The sequence below is a fragment of the Trichomycterus rosablanca genome, chromosome 21, assembly GCF_030014385.1.
Source record: "Trichomycterus rosablanca isolate fTriRos1 chromosome 21, fTriRos1.hap1, whole genome shotgun sequence".
Lineage (NCBI taxonomy): Eukaryota > Metazoa > Chordata > Actinopteri > Siluriformes > Trichomycteridae > Trichomycterus > Trichomycterus rosablanca.
In genome coordinates this window covers 13,116,412-13,135,372 of record NC_086008.1, presented here as the reverse complement: position 1 = coordinate 13,135,372, position 18,961 = coordinate 13,116,412, and the positions used below count along the sequence as shown (strand labels likewise).

Below are 18,961 nucleotides of genomic sequence, written 5' to 3'. Positions count from 1 at the left end.
GAGACGTAGTTCCTATACTTTAGAATAACTGGGATTTCTATATTGTGGCTTATTCATTATTACGTTATATCAATAGAGCTAAACATTCTGCTATATTTTGTACACTAATAACACATAAAGGAGTTTGTTTGTTTTTTTACACCATAAATAACCATATACCATCCAGGCTGAAAATAGTAAAACTTCAAAAGGAAAGTGTTCCAGTAAATGAGATGTGGATTATAGCTCCCATGCACAATTGTTTATTACATTATTCCCCAGTTTTTCTCCCAATCTAGTCGTACCAAGTTACCTGATTGCATTTTCTTCCTCGACTGGTGCTGACCTCCACTCCTGACCGAGGAGAGCAGTGTGTGAGCCTGCACAAGGCGGGTTCATATGGAGATCCGTACGGCACACTGAGAGTCACTCACCGATCCCCATCATCCCACGTCTCTGGTGCCTGCACAATCATGAGAAATCCCCTCCAGCAATCCCACCCATGGTCAAGCCAATCATTGTCCGTATAGACGCCCGGCCTGCCGGTAGCATAGCTGAGATATGAAATTGCAAGTTCGAGATGTCCGCTCTAGTGTGGAGAGCTAGTGTGGTTTAACTCTGCACCACCCGAGTGCCACCCCATTTTTTGTTATGCATTTTCTCCCCATTTTCCTCCCTGAGAGATACCAGATTGCATCCAACGAGAGCACGTCGCTGTACGCGCCTCTTCCGAAACGTGTACAGCCTTTCTGCACAGGCGTCTCTTCGGCTAATCAGGGTCCCTACACAGCGTATGAAGATCCACCCACCCACACATAGTCCGGCCCCCACCCTGCAGATACGATGGCCAAGTAGTATCTGCTGCAGGCACTGTCAATTATGCCCGCCAGATGGTGCCCAGCTGATCGGTGGCAACACCGAGTTTCAAACCGAGGAGTTCAGAAACTCGGTGCTGATGTGCTAGCGGAATATCCCGCTGCGCCACCCGGGCGCGCCCCTGCCCCATTTTATTAAAATGATTTTCTCCCTTTTTCTCCCACTTTAGCGCATCCAATTTCTACCCGTCAATCATCCACTCACTAATGCCGGTCCCTGCTCCTGATTGGGGAGGACGAGGCTGCTCCGCGCCCCCTCCGAAACGCGCACAGCAATCGAACATCTTATCACCTACACTTGACGAGCGCAGTGCGGTACAGCGCTGTGCACGGAGGGCCACACCCCCTACCGCACTCCTTCCTCATCTCCGTGCAGGCGCCACCAACCAGCCAGCAAAGGTCGTGATCACACTAGTCTGAGAGAGAGTCCCCATCCGGCTTTAGTCCCGCCCCTTATCTGTACAACAGGCCAATCGTTGTTCATGTAGCCGCTCGGCCTCAGCCGGCAAAGCAGAGCCGAGATTCGATACGATGTATTCGAGATCTCCGCTCTGGTGAACAGTGTGTGTTTTACCGCTGCGCCACCTGAGCGGCCCCTGCCCCATTTTTGTAGTAGCAGCAGTACTGCATGAAGTTGTTTAGGTCAACTTTTGTGTAATTATGCTACTTTTGGTGTGTAGTTAGTAGGATAGCTTCACTGTAACTGTGCTACATTCTTGGTAGAAAAACATTGGTAGCTTAGCTAACTACAGGTGTGTTTGAAAACCTAGTGACCTCTCTACATAGACAGCATTTTATGTCATCCTATGCGCGCTCTCGAGAAGTAGGCTGTTTGAAACCCTAGATGCCTTAAAATGCCCCCTAGTAAGATATCTTAAAATTTCAACGGCATTTTGAGCGAATAACGAGGGAGCATCCGATGCTTCCTTAGCGACGAATGCAATCCCAGCATTCAGTGCGGCACGACTTTTCTCAGAAAAAGTCATAAATATGGTGGACCATGCGAAGCAAAGAACGGAGTTATTTTCAAATGTAAATAAATTATCATTGGTTTTTAATTTGTATAAACGTGTACAAGTGTCATTTATTTGCAAGTTCTCGCTTGTCACGGACAGTTTCACCGTTTTCGGTACACGGAGGGAGATGTTAGTTGACATGCTAGCACGTTGTGCCACCTCATCCCATTGCTTTGAATGGCATGATGCTAACTGTGTTAGCTTAGTAAAACCGATGTAATCGCTGTCTAAATAGTGCGTTCGAATAACCTGGTTCATAAGTCAATGACTTATTAGAATCCTCTCTACTTAAACAGCTGCCTATGTTGACAGTAAGACAGCAAGGCAGCTCACTAGGTCACACACCCTACATCTTTATAGTGGTCACTGTCTAATATGCAGTATTTAACTGCAGATTTACCTTATTATTGTTAGGGTAGTCAGCAGTAATAAGGGAAGAAGAAGTCCCTCAGGTGTCTTAGTGTCAAAATGGCCATATTTTTGTAACCGTTTAATTTATATTTGCATCATGGCTTTGAACTTATTATAACAACATCTGTTACCCATACACAACATGTACTGCTATGTTTTTTTTAATTTAAAACCGCATCTATCCACAGGAGAGGAGTTAAAGGTGAGGATAGGCGTGGTGAACAATTGCTCTCGCTCGGTCAAACCCAAGTTTTGCTTGTACCAGAAGCAGAGCTTCTTTGCGAGGAAGAAAAGAAAACTGCGCATCAAAGAGCTGTTGAAAAGAGAAGGTAAACCCATTGAGCCATCGACCACTCAGACGATCACCCAAGTATTAAAGATACCCACAGATATTCCTGTTTCCATCCTCAACTGCAGGATTCTCAAAGTGGAGTACAAACTCAAGGTGAGTTGCAATAAGTGTGTACAGATTAATCTGACAACTATAAGACATCACATTTACTCAATAATCCTGTTATCTGATTGCAGTTCCTTCAATAATTTGATACTGATCTCATAGTTGACGTTATTTAGTTAGCAAATAATTTTCCTAGTCGACTGCAGTCACGTTTTAATATTTTGTAATATTAAAAATAAAGCTGTTCTAATAATAAAGCTTGAAAAAAAATGCCATATTTTTTTAAAACTGTTAACAGGGAGGAAACTAGACCAATAACATTACTGAACTTCAATATATTTCATACACTCTTAAAGTGAACCTCCTAGTTTATGCTAGTACATTGAGTTTTAGGAGTTGAGTCAGAGTCTGATCTTTCTCTGCATTAAGTCCAAGGATCCACTGCATGGTGCATTTTGTATGTGATCCCACATTCAGTAGGTTTTTTTTTTCCATGAGAAGTGATCTATCCTCATACTCATTACATACTCAAGGCCCTACCTAATTCACGGCCATGAAAAACGTGTCACAGACTATTAAATGAGTTAGTGTAACAGTGTTGTAGTGTGCTGTAAATGTTTGATGTATGCGTTTACGTATTAAGTGCATTTTTTTTTCCCTTTGGGGACTCCATAGTCAAAAGTAAAGTGTGCTTCTCTACACATGTGATCATCTCTCTGTAGTCTGTGCTGCACCTCAAAAGAAAAAGCCATTTAAGTATTATGCTCCCGATAATTTGTCTATGTACAGTTTATTTCTTTTTTTATAAACTCAGCAAACTCCAAAGATGCTTGGTTACATTAGATGTCCAAGATGTCGAAGTCTGAAGCAGCTAAAAACACCACTAATGTAACTGAGTTTGGAACTCCCAACCAGTTCTGTGGATGCGGGGGGTGGGGAGGGGCTGTCAAAACATGGACGAGAATTTTCATATTTGAGGGGGAGCTATTAAGATAGGCTGTGCTGTGTATTGTAGTTTCCATTGATTCCGTCATTCAGTGTATGAGTGTATCAGTGTATTTAATGACTGATGTGAAAAGTGGAACTTTTGTTTAAATGTCAAGAACTATGTGTACAGAAGAAGGTCATATAAGACCCACTTCTACAATCTACACCTGTAGCTGGACTGAACCATGAAGATTGTGTCAGCAAACACATCCTGGCACCGATAACAATGCAATTAATAACATGTATACCCCCATCTGTGCTGCCCTGCTACATAGAGCAAGCATAAAGTTTAATTTAATAAAATACCTGCTTCTTCCTCAGGTCTACTTGGATGTGAAATTTGCTTCTGATCCAGTAATCAAACTGCCAGTGGTGCTTTTTCCTGCTTCAGAGTCCCAGCAAGCTATAGGTGTAGCATCAACAGATGTGTGTGCTAGAATTGAGTCCTGGACCAGCAAACAGGAAGAATTAAACACATCTGCTCTCTCAATTTCTCCTCGACATACCAACCATGGAACATACCAACCGCTAAAAGAGACGTGATTATGGACAGTTTAATTTACATACACAATCCCTGTATAAACAAACCCCAGTTTATGGATGTGAAAAAGATATGTAGATGATGTAAAGATTAGATTTAAAAAGTCCTTAAGTGGGACTTTTGTGCCTTCAGGGAATAAAAGTTTTTTGCCTAGAGAAATGGGTAGAAATGGAACCACAGTGCTGCAAAAGCTAATTATTTTTATAGTAGATACCTTGATGTTGTTTTTGCCAATAATCTTGCATTAATGCCAGTAATAATCCAATAATGTGGATTTTGTGTGTATCCAAATATTTTCATTTGCTCATGCTTTTAAATCTATAACCTTTGTTTATATTCAGAAATGTGTAAATTTAAAGTGGATATATGCACTGGAAGTATATTAACAAAAAAAGTGAATACTGGCCCCCAACTACTGTATTATTAATAAGTTATAGTAAAGCTAATTATGGCATTTCTAGGAAAGGAAAGGGTAGAAGTTTGACTATGCAGCATGGGCTTTTTTGTAAAATGTAAGCGATCAGTTAAGTAATTTAATCTAATAGTGGATAAATTAATGGTAAGAATTCATACTTGTCTTAACACTCTACAAGTGTGTATTGCTGTTATAATCTTTATTATAATACTTAAATGATGAATGAATGAATCCTTTATTGTCATTACACATTGTACTTGTACACTTGCGCAATGAAATTGAAGTACAACCCCCCCCTCGGTGCAAGAAAACAACAGCAAACAATAGTAATAGCACAAACGAAACAGAAGCTGAACAGTAGCTATTGCACATGTGCCATGTAAATTTTTACATTTAAATTATAAGTTGCACATTGGCCCATTAAAAGTGAAATATGAAATTGCAGATCTGTTAGCTCTGTACGCGAACTGAAGTGGGTCGAGGGTGGGTGGGAGGCAGGACATGATGTGACGTTTCACCAGTTTCTCGAAGCACTTCATGACAATCGGTGTCAGAGCGACTGGCCGGTAATCATTGAGGCTGCCGATGCTGGTCTTTTTAGGCAGTGGTATAATTGTGGCCACCTTCAGACATGCAGTGATGCTTTGAAAATCTTGGTAAAAATCCTGGATAAATACAATACAAAAAGCACAGAGTTTATGCACGCTGCCATCTTGAAAAAAATACAAATAAAAATACTGGTGTAGCTGGCAATCCCTAATCTTTCTGAGTGAATAAGAACTCTGATTGCTTACAAAAATAAACTGACTGGAAGATTAAATAATAAGGGACAGTGGTGGCCTAGTGGGTCGAGCTTTGGACTATCAACCGGAAGACTGGCGGTTCAAATCCAGGCTCTGCTATGCAGCCACTGTTGGGTCCTTGAGCAAGGACCCTTAACCCTGTCTGCTCCAGGGGTGCCGTACGAGGCTGACCCTGCGCTCCGACCCCAGCTTCCAAACAAGCTGGGATATGCGAAAAAAGAGTTTCATTGTACTGTACATCTGTATATGTATATATGACAAAAATAAAGTATATCTTAAATCAGCCCAACAAAGGGGAAAACACAAAATTGTCTACACTAAATGAGTGCAATGATATTTACTTTTATCATCCCTAGTCTCTTGTTCTCAGGGAGGTTAATAAAATGTAATTTTTGTATTAAACTGTGCTTGCCTTTTTCTCCATCTTGTCTGATTTATCATCAGTGTTTTATCGCTTGCCTCTAGCTTGCCCAGACCTTAATCCAGTATATTTTAACAGCAGCTGGACACCGTAAGTGTCTAAAAGTCTTGTGATCTGCACTTACATTAATGTGAAGTTATAATAGCCCTATTGAACAAAGATAAAAACCATGCCTTTAACCTTTACATTTTCAAAAACAAACCCAGCTGTATATGCATAACTTTATAGGATGATCATATAATTTTCTTTACCTGCAGGTATGTTTTCTGTACAGGCAATCTTGTTGTGTATGAAAAGCTTTCATATGTAAGGTGTATGATTCTTTTTTTAACGTACCCTTATTGACGAGATTAACTTAACACATCATGCAGGGTAATGGCTACCAGAGTAACAGGGTTGACAGGAAATTCAAGAACATGTGTATATTAATTTTCATTATTAAAATCAGATTGTGTTTACAAAATATGTTAAAAAAAAGGAAACGCTTACAACTATTCCAGTCTTGTAATGTTTTAGATTTTATTACTTTTAAGAGTTGGAGTAATGTGCTGCTCAGGTGGCGCAGCGGTAAAAACACAAGCTGGAACCAGACCTGGTATCTCGAATACATCGTATCGAATCTCAGCTCTGCCTACCGGCTAAGGCTGAGCGGCCACGCGAACAACGATTGGCCTCTTGTTCAGATATGGGCGGGACTAACCCGGATGGGGTCTCTCTCCCTCGACTGGTGCAATTACGACCTCTGCTTGCTGATTGATGGCGCCTGCACAGAGATGAGAAAAGAGTGCTCTCAGGGTGTGTCCTGTCCGTACACAAAGCTGAGCTGCATGAGATGCATACGGCATGCTGCCCACGTGTCGGAGGGGGCGTGGGTTAGCTTCGTTCTCCTCAATCAGAGCAGGGATTGGCATTGGTGGAGAGGAAGCATGACGCAATCGGGCAATTGGACGTGCTAAAAAAAGGGAAAAAGGAGAAAATGCATAAACAGAAAAAAAGAGTTGGAAAATGACAAACCTGATGATAAATCATTACTTACCTTATTATAATTTTTTAAACTGTACTATGTTAAGGGGACATACAGTCTGTTTTTAGGAAACTCTTGGCCTGGTGAAAATGAACTTTCAGGTAAGTTTTTAAGCTTATGCCTTTTGAAGTAATAGTTATGATTCAAAAATGTTTCTATTGTATTTTAATAGACTTTGTGATTCATATATATATATATATATAACAGAATATGTTTCACTCTCATTAATAAATGTATAGGACAAGGGGTTGTACAGAGGCTGAAGTAATTCCTGGGTTTGATCTCTACCTTTGGTTACTGGCTGCTTTTCCTGTTCTTGAAGGAAACTCCTAAACACTCTCTGGTAGGTGACTTGGCTGGTCCAAATTGCTCCAAGGTGCGAATGTTAATAATCTAAATAAGCGAGTGTGTCATGTAATTGACCAGTGCCCTGTCAGATATGACTGATTTTGTTTGTAAATCATTACTATTAATTACTGCTATTTCACAAATGTTTTAGCTACATTTTCATCTAGTGGTTGACCTGGGTTTTTCAACTAGGCTCACTGTAAGATGAGCACATTGAGCTTTAACAGCACTCAGGTCACTTTCCTGTAGTAAGTGTAATGGATTAGTGCGTTAAATTTCATGCTTTTATTTCCCCTTTGTATATATTTGACCACTATACAAAACAACTTTACACAACCTAAAGATGATTTGGTTATGATATATTGTAACGACAGCAAATATTTTAAATGAAACAGATGTGTCACGGTTCATTGCGAATCAGTGAGTTTGCTAACTCGTGTCGTTTGTGAACGAGTCGATTCGCTGTTCAAAGCCGTTTTGTGTGTTTGTTTATTAGGATTTTAACGTCATGTTTTACACTCTTGTTACATTCATGACAGAAACGGTAGTTAATCGATACACAAGGTTCATCAGTTCATGAGGTTAGTGAACTGTCTCCAATTTACCTCACTTGCATGTCTTTGGACTGTGGGAGGAAACCCACGCAGACACGGGGAGAACATGCAAACTCCACACAGAAAGGACCCAGACTGCCCCACCTGGGGATCGAACCCAGGACCTTCTTGCTGTGAGGCGACAGTGCTACACACTTAGCCACCTGGTGAATAGGTGATACTAAATTGTCCATGACTGTGTTTGACATTAAACTTGTGAACTGATGAATCTTGTGTAACCTGTAACTACCTGTCCTGTCATGAATGTAACCAAAGTGTGTAAAACATGATGATAAAATCCTAATAAATAAATAGATAAATATTGCTAACCTTTAAAAGTAAGTTGAATGTTTTGAAAATAAACTGTAAAAACTATATAAAACTAATATATAATATACAGTGTATCACAAAAGTGAGTACACCCCTCACATTTCTGCAAATATTTTATTATATCTTTTCATGGGACAACACTATAGACATGAAACTTGGATATAACTTAGAGTAGTCAGTGTACAACTTGTATAGCAGTGTAGATTTACTGTCTTCTGAAAATAACTCAACACACAGCCATTAATGTCTAAATGGCTGGCAACATAAGTGAGTACACCCCACAGTGAACATGTCCAAATTGTGCCCAAATGTGTCAATATTTTGTGTGACCACCATTATTATCACTGCCTTAACCCTCCTGGGCATGGAATTCACCAGAGCTGCACAGGTTGCTACTGGAATCCTCTTCCACTCCTCCATGATGACATCACGGAGCTGGTGGATGTTAGACACCTTGAACTCCTCCACCTTCCACTTGAGGATGCGCCACAGGTGCTCAATTGGGTTTAGTCCATCACCTTTACCTTCAGCTTCCTCAGCAAGGCAGTTGTCATCTTGGAGGTTGTGTTTGGGGTCGTTATCCTGTTGGAAAACTGCCATGAGGCCCAGTTTTCGAAGGGAGGGGATCATGCTCTGTTTCAGACTGTCACAGTACATGTTGGAATTCATGTTTCCCCTCAATGAACTGCAGCTCCCCAGTGCCAGCAACACTCATGCAGCCCAAGACCATGATGCTACCACCACCATGCTTGACTGTAGGCAAGATACAGTTGTCTCGGTACTTCTCACCAGGGCGCCGCCACACATGCTGGACACCATCTGAGCCAAACAAGTTTATCTTGGTCTCGTCAGACCACAGGGCATTCCAGTAATCCATGTTCTTGGACTGCTTGTCTTCAGCCAACTGTTTGCGGGCTTTCTTGTGCGTCAGCTTCCTTCTGGGATGACGACCATGCAGACCGAGTTGATGCAGTGTGCGGCGTATGGTCTGAGCACTGACAGGCTGACCTCCCACATCTTCAACCTCTGCAGCGATGCTGGCAGCGCTCATGTGTCTATTTTTTAAAGCCAACCTCTGGATATGACGCCGAACACGTGGACTCGACTTCTTCGGTCGACCCTGGCGAAGCCTGTTCCGAGTGGAACCTGTCCTGGAAAACCGCTGTATGACCTTGGCCACCATGCTGTAGCTCAGTTTCAGGGTGTTAGCAATCTTCTTATAGCCCAGGCCATCTTTGTGGAGAGCAACAATTCTATTTCTCACATCCTCAGAGAGTTCTTTGCCATGAGGTGCCATGTTGAATATCCAGTGGCCAGTATGAGAGAATTGTACCCAAAACACCAAATTTAACAGCCCTGCTCCCCATTTACACCTGGGACCTTGACACATGACACCAGGGAGGGACAACGACACATTTGGGCACAATTTGGACATGTTCACTGTGGGGTGTACTCACTTATGTTGCAGCTATTTAGACATTAATGGCTGTGTGTTGAGTTATTTTCAGAAGACAGTAAATCTACACTGCTATACAAGCTGTACACTGACTACTCTAAGTTATATCCAAGTTTCATGTCTATAGTGTTGTCCCATGAAAAGATATAATGAAATATTTGCAGAAATGTGAGGGGTGTACTCACTTTTGTGATACACTGTATATTATATACTTCTTCTTCCTCGGCCTTTGTCCCGTTCGGTTGCGGGGTCGGCTCTCGGCGGATCATGATCCGCATTGATTTGGCACAGTTTTTACGCCGGATGCCCTTCCTGACACAACCCTCCCTATTTTATCCGGGCTTGGGACCGGCACTACAATGCACTGGTTTGTGCATCTAGCGGCGAGGTATCTGTAGGACAATTCAGTGTTTCCAATTAGCCTGGTGGCATGTTTTTGGACTGTGGGAGGAAACCCACGGGGAGAGAACATGCACAGAACTCCACCTGGGGATCGAACCCAGGACCTTTCTGCTGTGAGGCGAGAGTGCTACACACTTAGCCACCGTGCCGATAATATATATTATATATATAATATAATATAATATAATATAATATAATATAATATAATATAATATATAAAACTAATAAAAACTACTTCTAGAGTTATATGAACGTCTAATGAGCCAAAACAAACAACTAAGTCCACATTATTCATTAAAAAGAGCTGAAATGTGCCACGCTACCCTACACTGCCCCGTTCCTGGCACCATCACCAGTGTGTGTGTGCGCGCGCCCACCGTGGCCGAGTATCCATGACAACTGCTCATGCCTGCTGGCAACACCCCCTCTCTTGCCTTTGATTGGGGTTGCTATAGCGACTCCCCACGGGACACCCTTAACCACTCCTTTACGCCCTAACCAAGAGGCGGGGCTCCGGGCTTAGCACAGCTCCAGGGGGGAGAGAGAGCCGAGCTCCTCCAGCGAAGCAGCAAAGCTCATGCGGTTGCGGTAGCAAGTGGTGAACAACACACCGCTTGTATTAAAATAGACTTATTACTGAACAGCTTAATATTTTAAGTCCCATTTTACACACTGACTCCAATTCTTCATCTTTAAAGCATGTAGTGTGAATTCTTGTTTTTTTTTTAATCCCCCAGTCTAGTCGTGTCCAATTACCCTGATTGCGTCCTCTATACTGATTCAACCCTTCACCGCCTGAGGACGCGTCTCAACTGACATACGCCCCCTCCGGTACGCACAGTCAGTACAGACTGCATTTTTCACCTGCACGAGTCGAGTTCATACACTTGACGGGCACTGTGTACGGAGGGCCACACCCCCATCAGCATTATTCCTCAGCCCTGTGCAGGCGCCATCAGTCAGCCAGCAGGGGCCGCAGTCGCACCAGTTATGAGGACCTATGATCCGACTTTCTTACCCTCTAACTTCGAACAACAGCCAATCGTTGTTCATGCAGCCGCCCAGACCAGTCGGAAAGGCAGAGCTGAGATTCGATACGATGTATTCGAAACCCCAACTCTGGTGAGCTAGCGTACTTTACCGCTGCGCCACCTGAGCGGCTTGTAGTGTGAATTCTTAACACATTTTCTTGTTACACCATGTGTGTTGCTGAGAAGTGCTGATCTACTGTTTAGTACTGTTAAAGAAACTGCATAATACCGATAGTCCACATTAAAATATGTCATTTTGTCATAAAGAACAATCAAAGTTGATTTCTTTTGGTTTTTTGGGCTTCCCCCAATGTTGTAGTGATTTACAATACAACCTCCGCACTGACCAAGGGGATCCGCAGACTATCGTGTACTTTCCGACACGTGTCCAGTCACGACCATCTTTGCTCACCCGTCACGCTGTGCTCTCCTTGAACCATCCACCACTCATGCAGTTGCGTCAATCAGACAGCATAAGGTGAATTTTTGTTGTAAGATTAAAAACCCCGGGCATTCAACAGCCAGCTGATAGGACAGCTAAGATTCTTCAAAGCTCAAGAATCAAACATGTTTTAAGGGGCCAGGTGTCTAGCCAGAATGCAGGGACCCCCACCTCAGTATTAGAAAACAGAAAATGTGCATTTATCTACAAAAATTTGTAACACTATGTAGTTATGCAATGGAGGTGACCAACCTGATCCAGACCAGGATTAAGCTGGATGAAAAGAAAGACTTATTTTCATAATCCTTTTAAATTCCCGGTTGATTAAAAAGAAGCAGCACCTCATATGCAGCAGAATTAGTGTAATTTTTACTACTGTTATGGGGTTTTGGAATATCACAACTAAGCAGAGCCGAATGCTGTTTATAATGGGAAGACACCCCCCCCCCCTTAACACACACACACAAACAATGAAATAGGTGTATTAGGTGAACTAGTAAGTATAGGTAAATAAATATGTGAAATAAATGTATTTGATATGCCCTGAGATGGACTAGTGTTTTCATGGTGTATTCCAACCTTGTACTACTGTTTCAAAGACATGCTTTAGACCCACTATTACCCTATTGACCTAATTTGTATAAAGCACTTACTAAAGAGGTTTGAATTGAGATTTTCAGGATACTGGAGCTGTGTGGCACCCATGCTATATGCTGTGCCATTGTGCCACCAGTAAATGCATTGTTGGTTTGCATGCTATATACATACTATATCAGTGGTTATATAATGTTGTTATATTTTTCAGAATAAGTCGCTGAAGGTCCAATTTACATGGAATCACTGGTGCAGTGCAGTAACACACCATGAAGAGGTTGCCAATCCATCGCAGGGCAGGTCTATATTTACTTTATTTCAAAGTGAGAAGTTTTTGCATTACTTTTTGGGATTTGATACGTTCTTATTGTTCTAGTCTTATTTAAAGTTTTATGATTTTCACTTTTGCTGTAGTATTTGTAGTTCTGTAGTAATATAGAATGTAGTAAAAAATATTACTACTACACAAACCAGAACAGAAAATGAGAAAATTTATAAAGCACTGAGTGATGGTAGTTTGTGGTAAAAAAGTTATAAGGTTATAAACTAAATTTTATTTTAAATTTTAACCACTTTAATGCCGCTCAGGTGGCGCAGCGGTAAAAACACACGCTGCAACCAGAGCTGGGATCTCGAATACATCGTATCGAATCTCCGCTCTTCCTTGCCGGCTGAGGCTGAGCGGCCACATGAACAACGATTGGCCTGTTGTTCAGATGGGCGGGACTAATCCGGATATGATTCTCTCTCTGTCAGACTGGTGCAATCACGACCTCTGCTGGCTGATTAGAGGCGCCTACACAGAGATGAGGAAAGAGTGCTCTTAGGGTGTGTCTCTCCGTTCACAACGCTAGGTGGCACAGCACTCGTCAATGTGTGGGTGACGAGATGCATACGGCTTGCTGCCCACGTGTCGGAGGGGGCGTGGGCTAGCTTCGATCTCCTCGGTCAGAGCAGGGATCGGCACAGGCGGAGAGGACGCATGATGCAATCGGGCAATTGGACGTGCTAAAGGGGGAGAAAAAGGGGAGAAAATGCATTAAAAACCACTTTTTAACCACTTTAGAAACTTACAAGCACAAACAATTTAAAAATATTTGATTATAATAGGGGCCCATGTATTCCCTCAAATTATAGCCACCTAGAATCATTGCTACCTCTTTTTTTAATACTAGTGACAATGTACCCTGTCTCAACCTACTAACTCTAGCCCTTACATTTCCCATGAAATAAATTCATAGCAAGGAAAACTTTAATACACAATATTGAAATGTGACAGGCAGTAATATATCTAATACTACTATTTTTTTATTCTGATATAAGAGCTTTGAAGTAGTGGCATATTCCAACCCTGACACTATCTGATCTTGAAATTCATGCAATAAACAGGCCAATTAAGCAAGCAAGATAAGTAAAAGTTTAAAACATGATCGTGGCATGTGTTAATATAGTTTTTGTCTTCTGTTCATGTGAGATATTTGTGCCGTGTCAGTCAACAAAAGGATTTATTAAACCAGTATGGAACGTGTGTTAAATCAGATTTGATACCAGTTATGTAATACTACTAAAAATCTTTATCTTGCATTGAGAGATCATTAACATGCCTGTATATTAACACCAGCTCCTGTTTGTTACTCTATTCTGTATAACACATCTCTAGAGGCTTAGATACTAGTCCAAATTACTCAAACCATCATGTATTAATTTTCACTGACCGTTTGTACTAGTCGGGGGGGGGGGGGGGGGGATTAGCAGTAAATAAACTTAAAAAGAGCCTCACAGTAAAGATAAACCGGAGCAGCGTGTGTGTTTGTGCCTTTAGAAGAGACGCTTTGTTCACAGTATCGCTATAAGTGATTCATTGATTCATGAGTTGATTCGTTTTTATGTGAAGCGTAAGTTTCTCTTCTCAGTTATCTCTCCGTGTTTACTGTTATTAATTAAATGTCGTGGTTTTAAATAAACACCAGCTACTACAGAACATTTTGTGTGACTCTCTTACATTAAAAAGCTTAATTAAAAAGCTTAATTCAACTGCTATTACCACAGATCTGTAACCGAGTCAGACTCGTTCCGTCTAAGGAGCTAAAAGTTTTCTAAAAGTTCAGCAGATGATCCTGAACTAACGAATTTGGTAATGAATAAACTTTTGCCTCGGATTGGCTCTGTAACGTCTTCTGTTCTCATCTACATCACAAGTAAGAACCGCTTACGATTTACCAAAGTGAACCAGGAGTTTATATAACGTGCTGATAGAATCGACTCAGATGTGACCGGGTTGAATTATCTTTTTAAAGTAAATATTACAATCAGCAAAATTACATCGTAAGAGCTTTCACGATGGTTTCTGTACGATTGTTGATGAATGGTGATGTGATGGTTGGTGCTTCGTAGCTCAAAGTCTGGATCAATCCACTGAGCTGTTAACTTAACATGGTCTTTATATATCACACGATCGGATCGGCTACTTTTAGGAAATATCGCCGATCGCATACTTTGATTAAAAATCGGCCGATACCGATTCGTAGCCGATCGATCGTCCCATCTCTAGTATTTAGTGAAGGAAATACTGCCTGAGAGTGGCTCATTCAAGAGACTACTTATATCAAAGGCTGCGCTTGCTACGGCACAGATGGTCTTGCTGCGGTGGCTGGAGTCCCTTTAAAACGGCAACAATCTGTCCATCTGCTGGGATTACCGAGCCATTTCCAGCCTTGTAATTGCTACAAGCTGTGTCCCCTTGAGTTTAGGACATGCACGTATTTCATGGCGTTTTGTAAACGCGTTTTGTAAGGGCTCTCAGAAAAATGGTGTGGATCTCTGTAGCTGTTTATACTAGATAAAAAGTGAGAGGAGTTGAAAGTTCTTGGAGCATTTAAAAAAGCATAAGAAGCCACAAAAATGGCACAGCTATTGTGAAATTAAGAGCCCAAATGTTTTCTATTTTCTTTCTAATTCTCAATAAAATGCATTTTTATTCATAATTATAAAAAAGGCCTTTTCTTGGCAATATGAAAGGTAATTAGACAGATCATTCTATTCTAATGCAAACATAATTGCTGATATGCTTGTAAAAATCGTGCATTTCTTTAACCTTATATAACTACAACTAATTGAATCAAACTACAAGAATGATTACAGTACTTGGAACATTTACCTTTGGAACAAAATCCTCATCCTAACTATTTTACATGTTGCATAACCAAATTAAAAGGCAAACTTTATAATAAACAGCAGAAAATCTAAAAAAAAAAAGGAAGCTGTGCTTATTTATGGAATTCACTGAAGCACCCTCCTCTACACAGGTGTACGTTACAGACCCTGCAACCGAACACGCTCTCGTGACGCAGGCCTTTGTTGGTGCAGTTCCGGCAGCGGCGCGAACGTTCCGACATGCGCTCCAACCTGTGTCCGTACTCCAGAGGCGAGTCGGCGTGGCGTTTCCGGGCGGCCCGTTCCATTCCCCGGGCCCCTTGATAGTCCCCGATGAGCTGCTGCGCCAGCCGCACTCGGAAGTGCCTCTGTGTGAACTCCTTTCCGTTGAAGCCGGGTGGAGGCGCACCGCTGCGACTCTCGCGCAGGATGATGTACGCGTTGACGATGCACAAGTTGACGTAAAACCACAGGAAGTACCGCCACCACTTCTTGCACGGCCTGCCTACCTGGTAGCACTCTCTTAACTGGTCGCACAGATCCACGCCACGCATGTTCTCCTGGTACAAAAGCAGCGGGAGTGGCCGTGCGATCCCTTGCCCCGAAAAGCTGCCGCAGTCCCCGTCGCTCCAATCGCCGTCCTGCTTGCCTGGCCCGATCCCTACGATTCCTGGTGCCGAGTTGGTCGACAGGCAGCTAACCACCTTGGCATGTCGGGTGACGGTGGCTACTAGATTACCGCGCTGGCACTGGTAGAACTCGCCGAGTGCTAGCTTGCCCACGTTGCGCGGCTTGAGGGCGTCGGGGAAGCCGGAGCGATTGGGGTTGGTCGGCCCGCAGGCGTAAAGGCCGTCCCGCAGGAGCTGCTGGAGCAGCGGCACCGATGTGAAAAAGCTGTCCATAAAAATGTGATGGTAGCGACCCTCGAGCCCTCTCACCAGTGACGTGACCGCACGGCGAGCCACCGAACTCGCGGCGGCATCGTGCCCCGGCTTACCGACGTAAAACCGCGCGCGGTGGCAGTAACCCGAACGCGAATCGCAAAGCATCCAGACCTTCAGGCCTTTCCGCAAAGGCTTCGACGGCATGTACTGCGTCGCAGAGAAGCGCCCCTTTAACGCAACGGCACATTTATCGACGGTCAAGCATCGGTTCGGAACGTAGGCCTCCCAGATTGTGCTTCCGACGATTTCTAACAGCGGGCGGATTTTGTATAGGCCGTCGTAACCTAGCTCGCCCTTGGAAGGCTCGGACAGGCGGTCGCACAGCTGCAGGTTCTGGGTGAGCTTCTCGAAGCGTCTGGCGGTCATCGTTTTCTTAAACCCAGCATTGCCTATAAAAATATCACTCGCCCAGTACATTCCGTAGTCCGGAAGCTGATTGATGCCCATCAGGACGTTCAGACCCACATAGGCTCGCATCTCCCTGATGTCAGTAGGGTGCCAGTGGGTGTCTGATCGTCCGCTCCTCCTTTGCCGATAGAGGGCGTAGTTGTTTGTTTGTTCCACCATGTGTTCAAACAATGAATCTGGAAAGAGCAACCGGAAATAGTCCAAAGTGTCAGCATCATCACCTAGCGTGTGTTGGGGACCACTGTCTGTGGCAAACGGCTCGATCGTGATCAACTGGTCTGGTTCTCCCCAGAAATCAGGAGCCGCGCAGTCCTCATCGTACGATCCGAACAGATCCTGACGCTCCTCCTCCTCCAAATCGGAGAAATCAATGTCGGAATCGGTGGACGCCGTTTCGGAGTTGTTATTGCTGTTGGTGTAGTAGGAGTCTTCGTACTCGTCGTGATTGACCCCGTTTCCCGTCACCAAAATAATGTTGCAGCCGCCTTCTGCGACAAAGCCGCACGACTCCGCGGCGTGTTCCTCCGCCGCTGTGGTGTTATTCACCCCGGCGTCGCCGCCGCCGCCGTCCTCCTCCTCCTCCTCCTCTTCAGGCTCTTCCTCCTCCTCGTCCGACTCCGGCTCTCGGAAAGGCAACTCGAACCACTTGAGGTCCACGGGCAGGTTTACCCTGCACTCTTCTCCGTCTGTGTCCGCGCTGGTTTCCAAAATCGTAAAAAGCTCGCCTCTTTTCCGCGCCGCCATGACGGGGTATCGGGCTGCCCCTGCATGAGTCCTTTATTACCCTCCTCGCGGTGAAAACTCCCCGAATTCGGCTCGAATGCGGTACCCGGGAGACTCATTGGTCTCTTTGGGGGGTCTTTTTTAGCCTTCGGAAGCTCATGGTGTGGGTGCCGGGGCGGCTTCTCTACGCGTTGTTAGCGCAGTGTGGCCGCAGACGTCAGAAGCTGCTCGCATGTCCTGCTTTGTAAGGGCGTTTTGCGACTGCAGCTGCTCGGGTTGCCAGTTCTCCGCGCTCACAGATGGACGCTCGCGCACGCTAATGTCCGCGAGGCTTTTTTAATTCGCACCTCTTTTCTGCTCACAGAGCGACAAGAAGACTCAAACTTTATATAAATAAACCGAAACTAAAGTTATTAGAAGTTAAAATTCGTTAACGAATCGATACGAGTTGATTTTAGATACAGGGTTGGTGTTGTAAATAGGCAACACGCTGAGAACTATGAAGGACTATAAACTCTTCAGTATTAAAAAGCGCCAGTTTTTTAAATCCAGCAATGAAAATGTCAAGTGGTCTGACGTTGAATGAACCCTAGCCAATATAACAGCTTCTTAGTGATGGTGTTGAAATAGCACATAGAAAGAGACACCTGCTCTATAAATGTCCATTTAAACAGCTCAGAAATAAAGTATCAGTAATTTATACTGACAGTAAATAACTCGAAGATTTAACAAGGATAATACTGGCTCCACAAATGCAAAATGAATAGCCTGACTGCCCCCTGTATACATTCCGTTGTATTTGATTAAAAACATAAACACTTCTAACTACATAACATTGTTGTTGCATTTCAAAATGTGTAAAGATGCCATTTATAACACAGTCCTATTAGCATTTAGAGTGTTAATGAATGTAAGTGTGTTTGTCTGGTCTGTCATGGTTTGTTTAACCACTTCTCTTTCTAAAGTTATTAGAAGTTAAAATTCATTAACGAATCGATACAAGTTGATTTTAGATACAAGGTTGATGTTGTAAATAGGCAACACGCTGAGTATTTAATATAATATATTTAGTATATAAAGTATTTAATAAAGTATCAGTAATTTACGGAAGCGTATTGCTGCCACACAGATAAAAAAAGCCGTCAGTATGTCGTTATAACGATAAAGTATGTCGTTATAATGAGAAAGGATGTCGTTATAACGAGAAAGAATGTTATAACGAGAAAATATGTCGTTATAACGAGAAAGAATGTCGTAATAACGAGAAAGGATGTCGTTATAACAAGAAAATATGTCGTTATAACGAGAAAGAATGTCGTTATAACGAGAAAGGATGTCGTTATAACAAGAAAATGTCATAACGAGCAAATGATGTCGTTATAACAAGAAAATATGTCGTTATAACAAGAGGATGTCGTTATAACGAGAAAGAATGTCGTTATAACAAGAGGATGTCGTTATAACGAAAATATGTCATAACGAGAAAATGATGTCGTTATAACAAGAAAATATGTCTTTATAACAAGAAAATGTCATTATAACAAGAAAATGTCATTATAACAAGAAAATGATGTCGTTATAACAAGAAAATATGTCATAACAAGAAAATGTCATTATAACAAGAAAATGATGTCGTCATAACAAAAAAATTTCATTATAACAAGAAAA

General features: G+C 42.7%; 2 protein-coding genes across 8 annotated transcripts in view; one reads left to right on the top strand and one right to left on the bottom strand.

Moving 5' to 3' along the window:
• Window positions 1-4,380, top strand: part of zgc:110626 (uncharacterized protein LOC550588 homolog) — a 42,498-nt gene extending 38,118 nt beyond the window's left edge. For 6 of the 7 annotated variants that reach the window (XM_063017816.1, XM_063017811.1, XM_063017815.1 and 3 more), the window contains 2 exons: window positions 2,470-2,726; window positions 3,987-4,380. In XM_063017816.1, the coding sequence (XP_062873886.1) occupies window positions 2,470-2,726; window positions 3,987-4,208 (479 nt within the window). In that variant the 3' untranslated portion in view covers window positions 4,209-4,380. The remainder of the gene's footprint in view (window positions 1-2,469; window positions 2,727-3,986) is intronic. The other variant, XM_063017817.1, reaches the window with a different exon arrangement.
• Window positions 4,381-15,331: 10,951 nt separating this feature from the next.
• Window positions 15,332-17,314, bottom strand: LOC134335724 (piggyBac transposable element-derived protein 4-like). The gene is made up of 2 exons (XM_063018317.1): window positions 17,240-17,314; window positions 15,332-17,146 (listed from the first exon to the last, which is right to left on the bottom strand). Exons 1-2 carry the CDS (start codon window positions 17,312-17,314, stop codon window positions 15,332-15,334), a joined length of 1,890 nt encoding a protein of 629 aa, XP_062874387.1.
• Window positions 17,315-18,961: the final 1,647 nt, after the last annotated feature.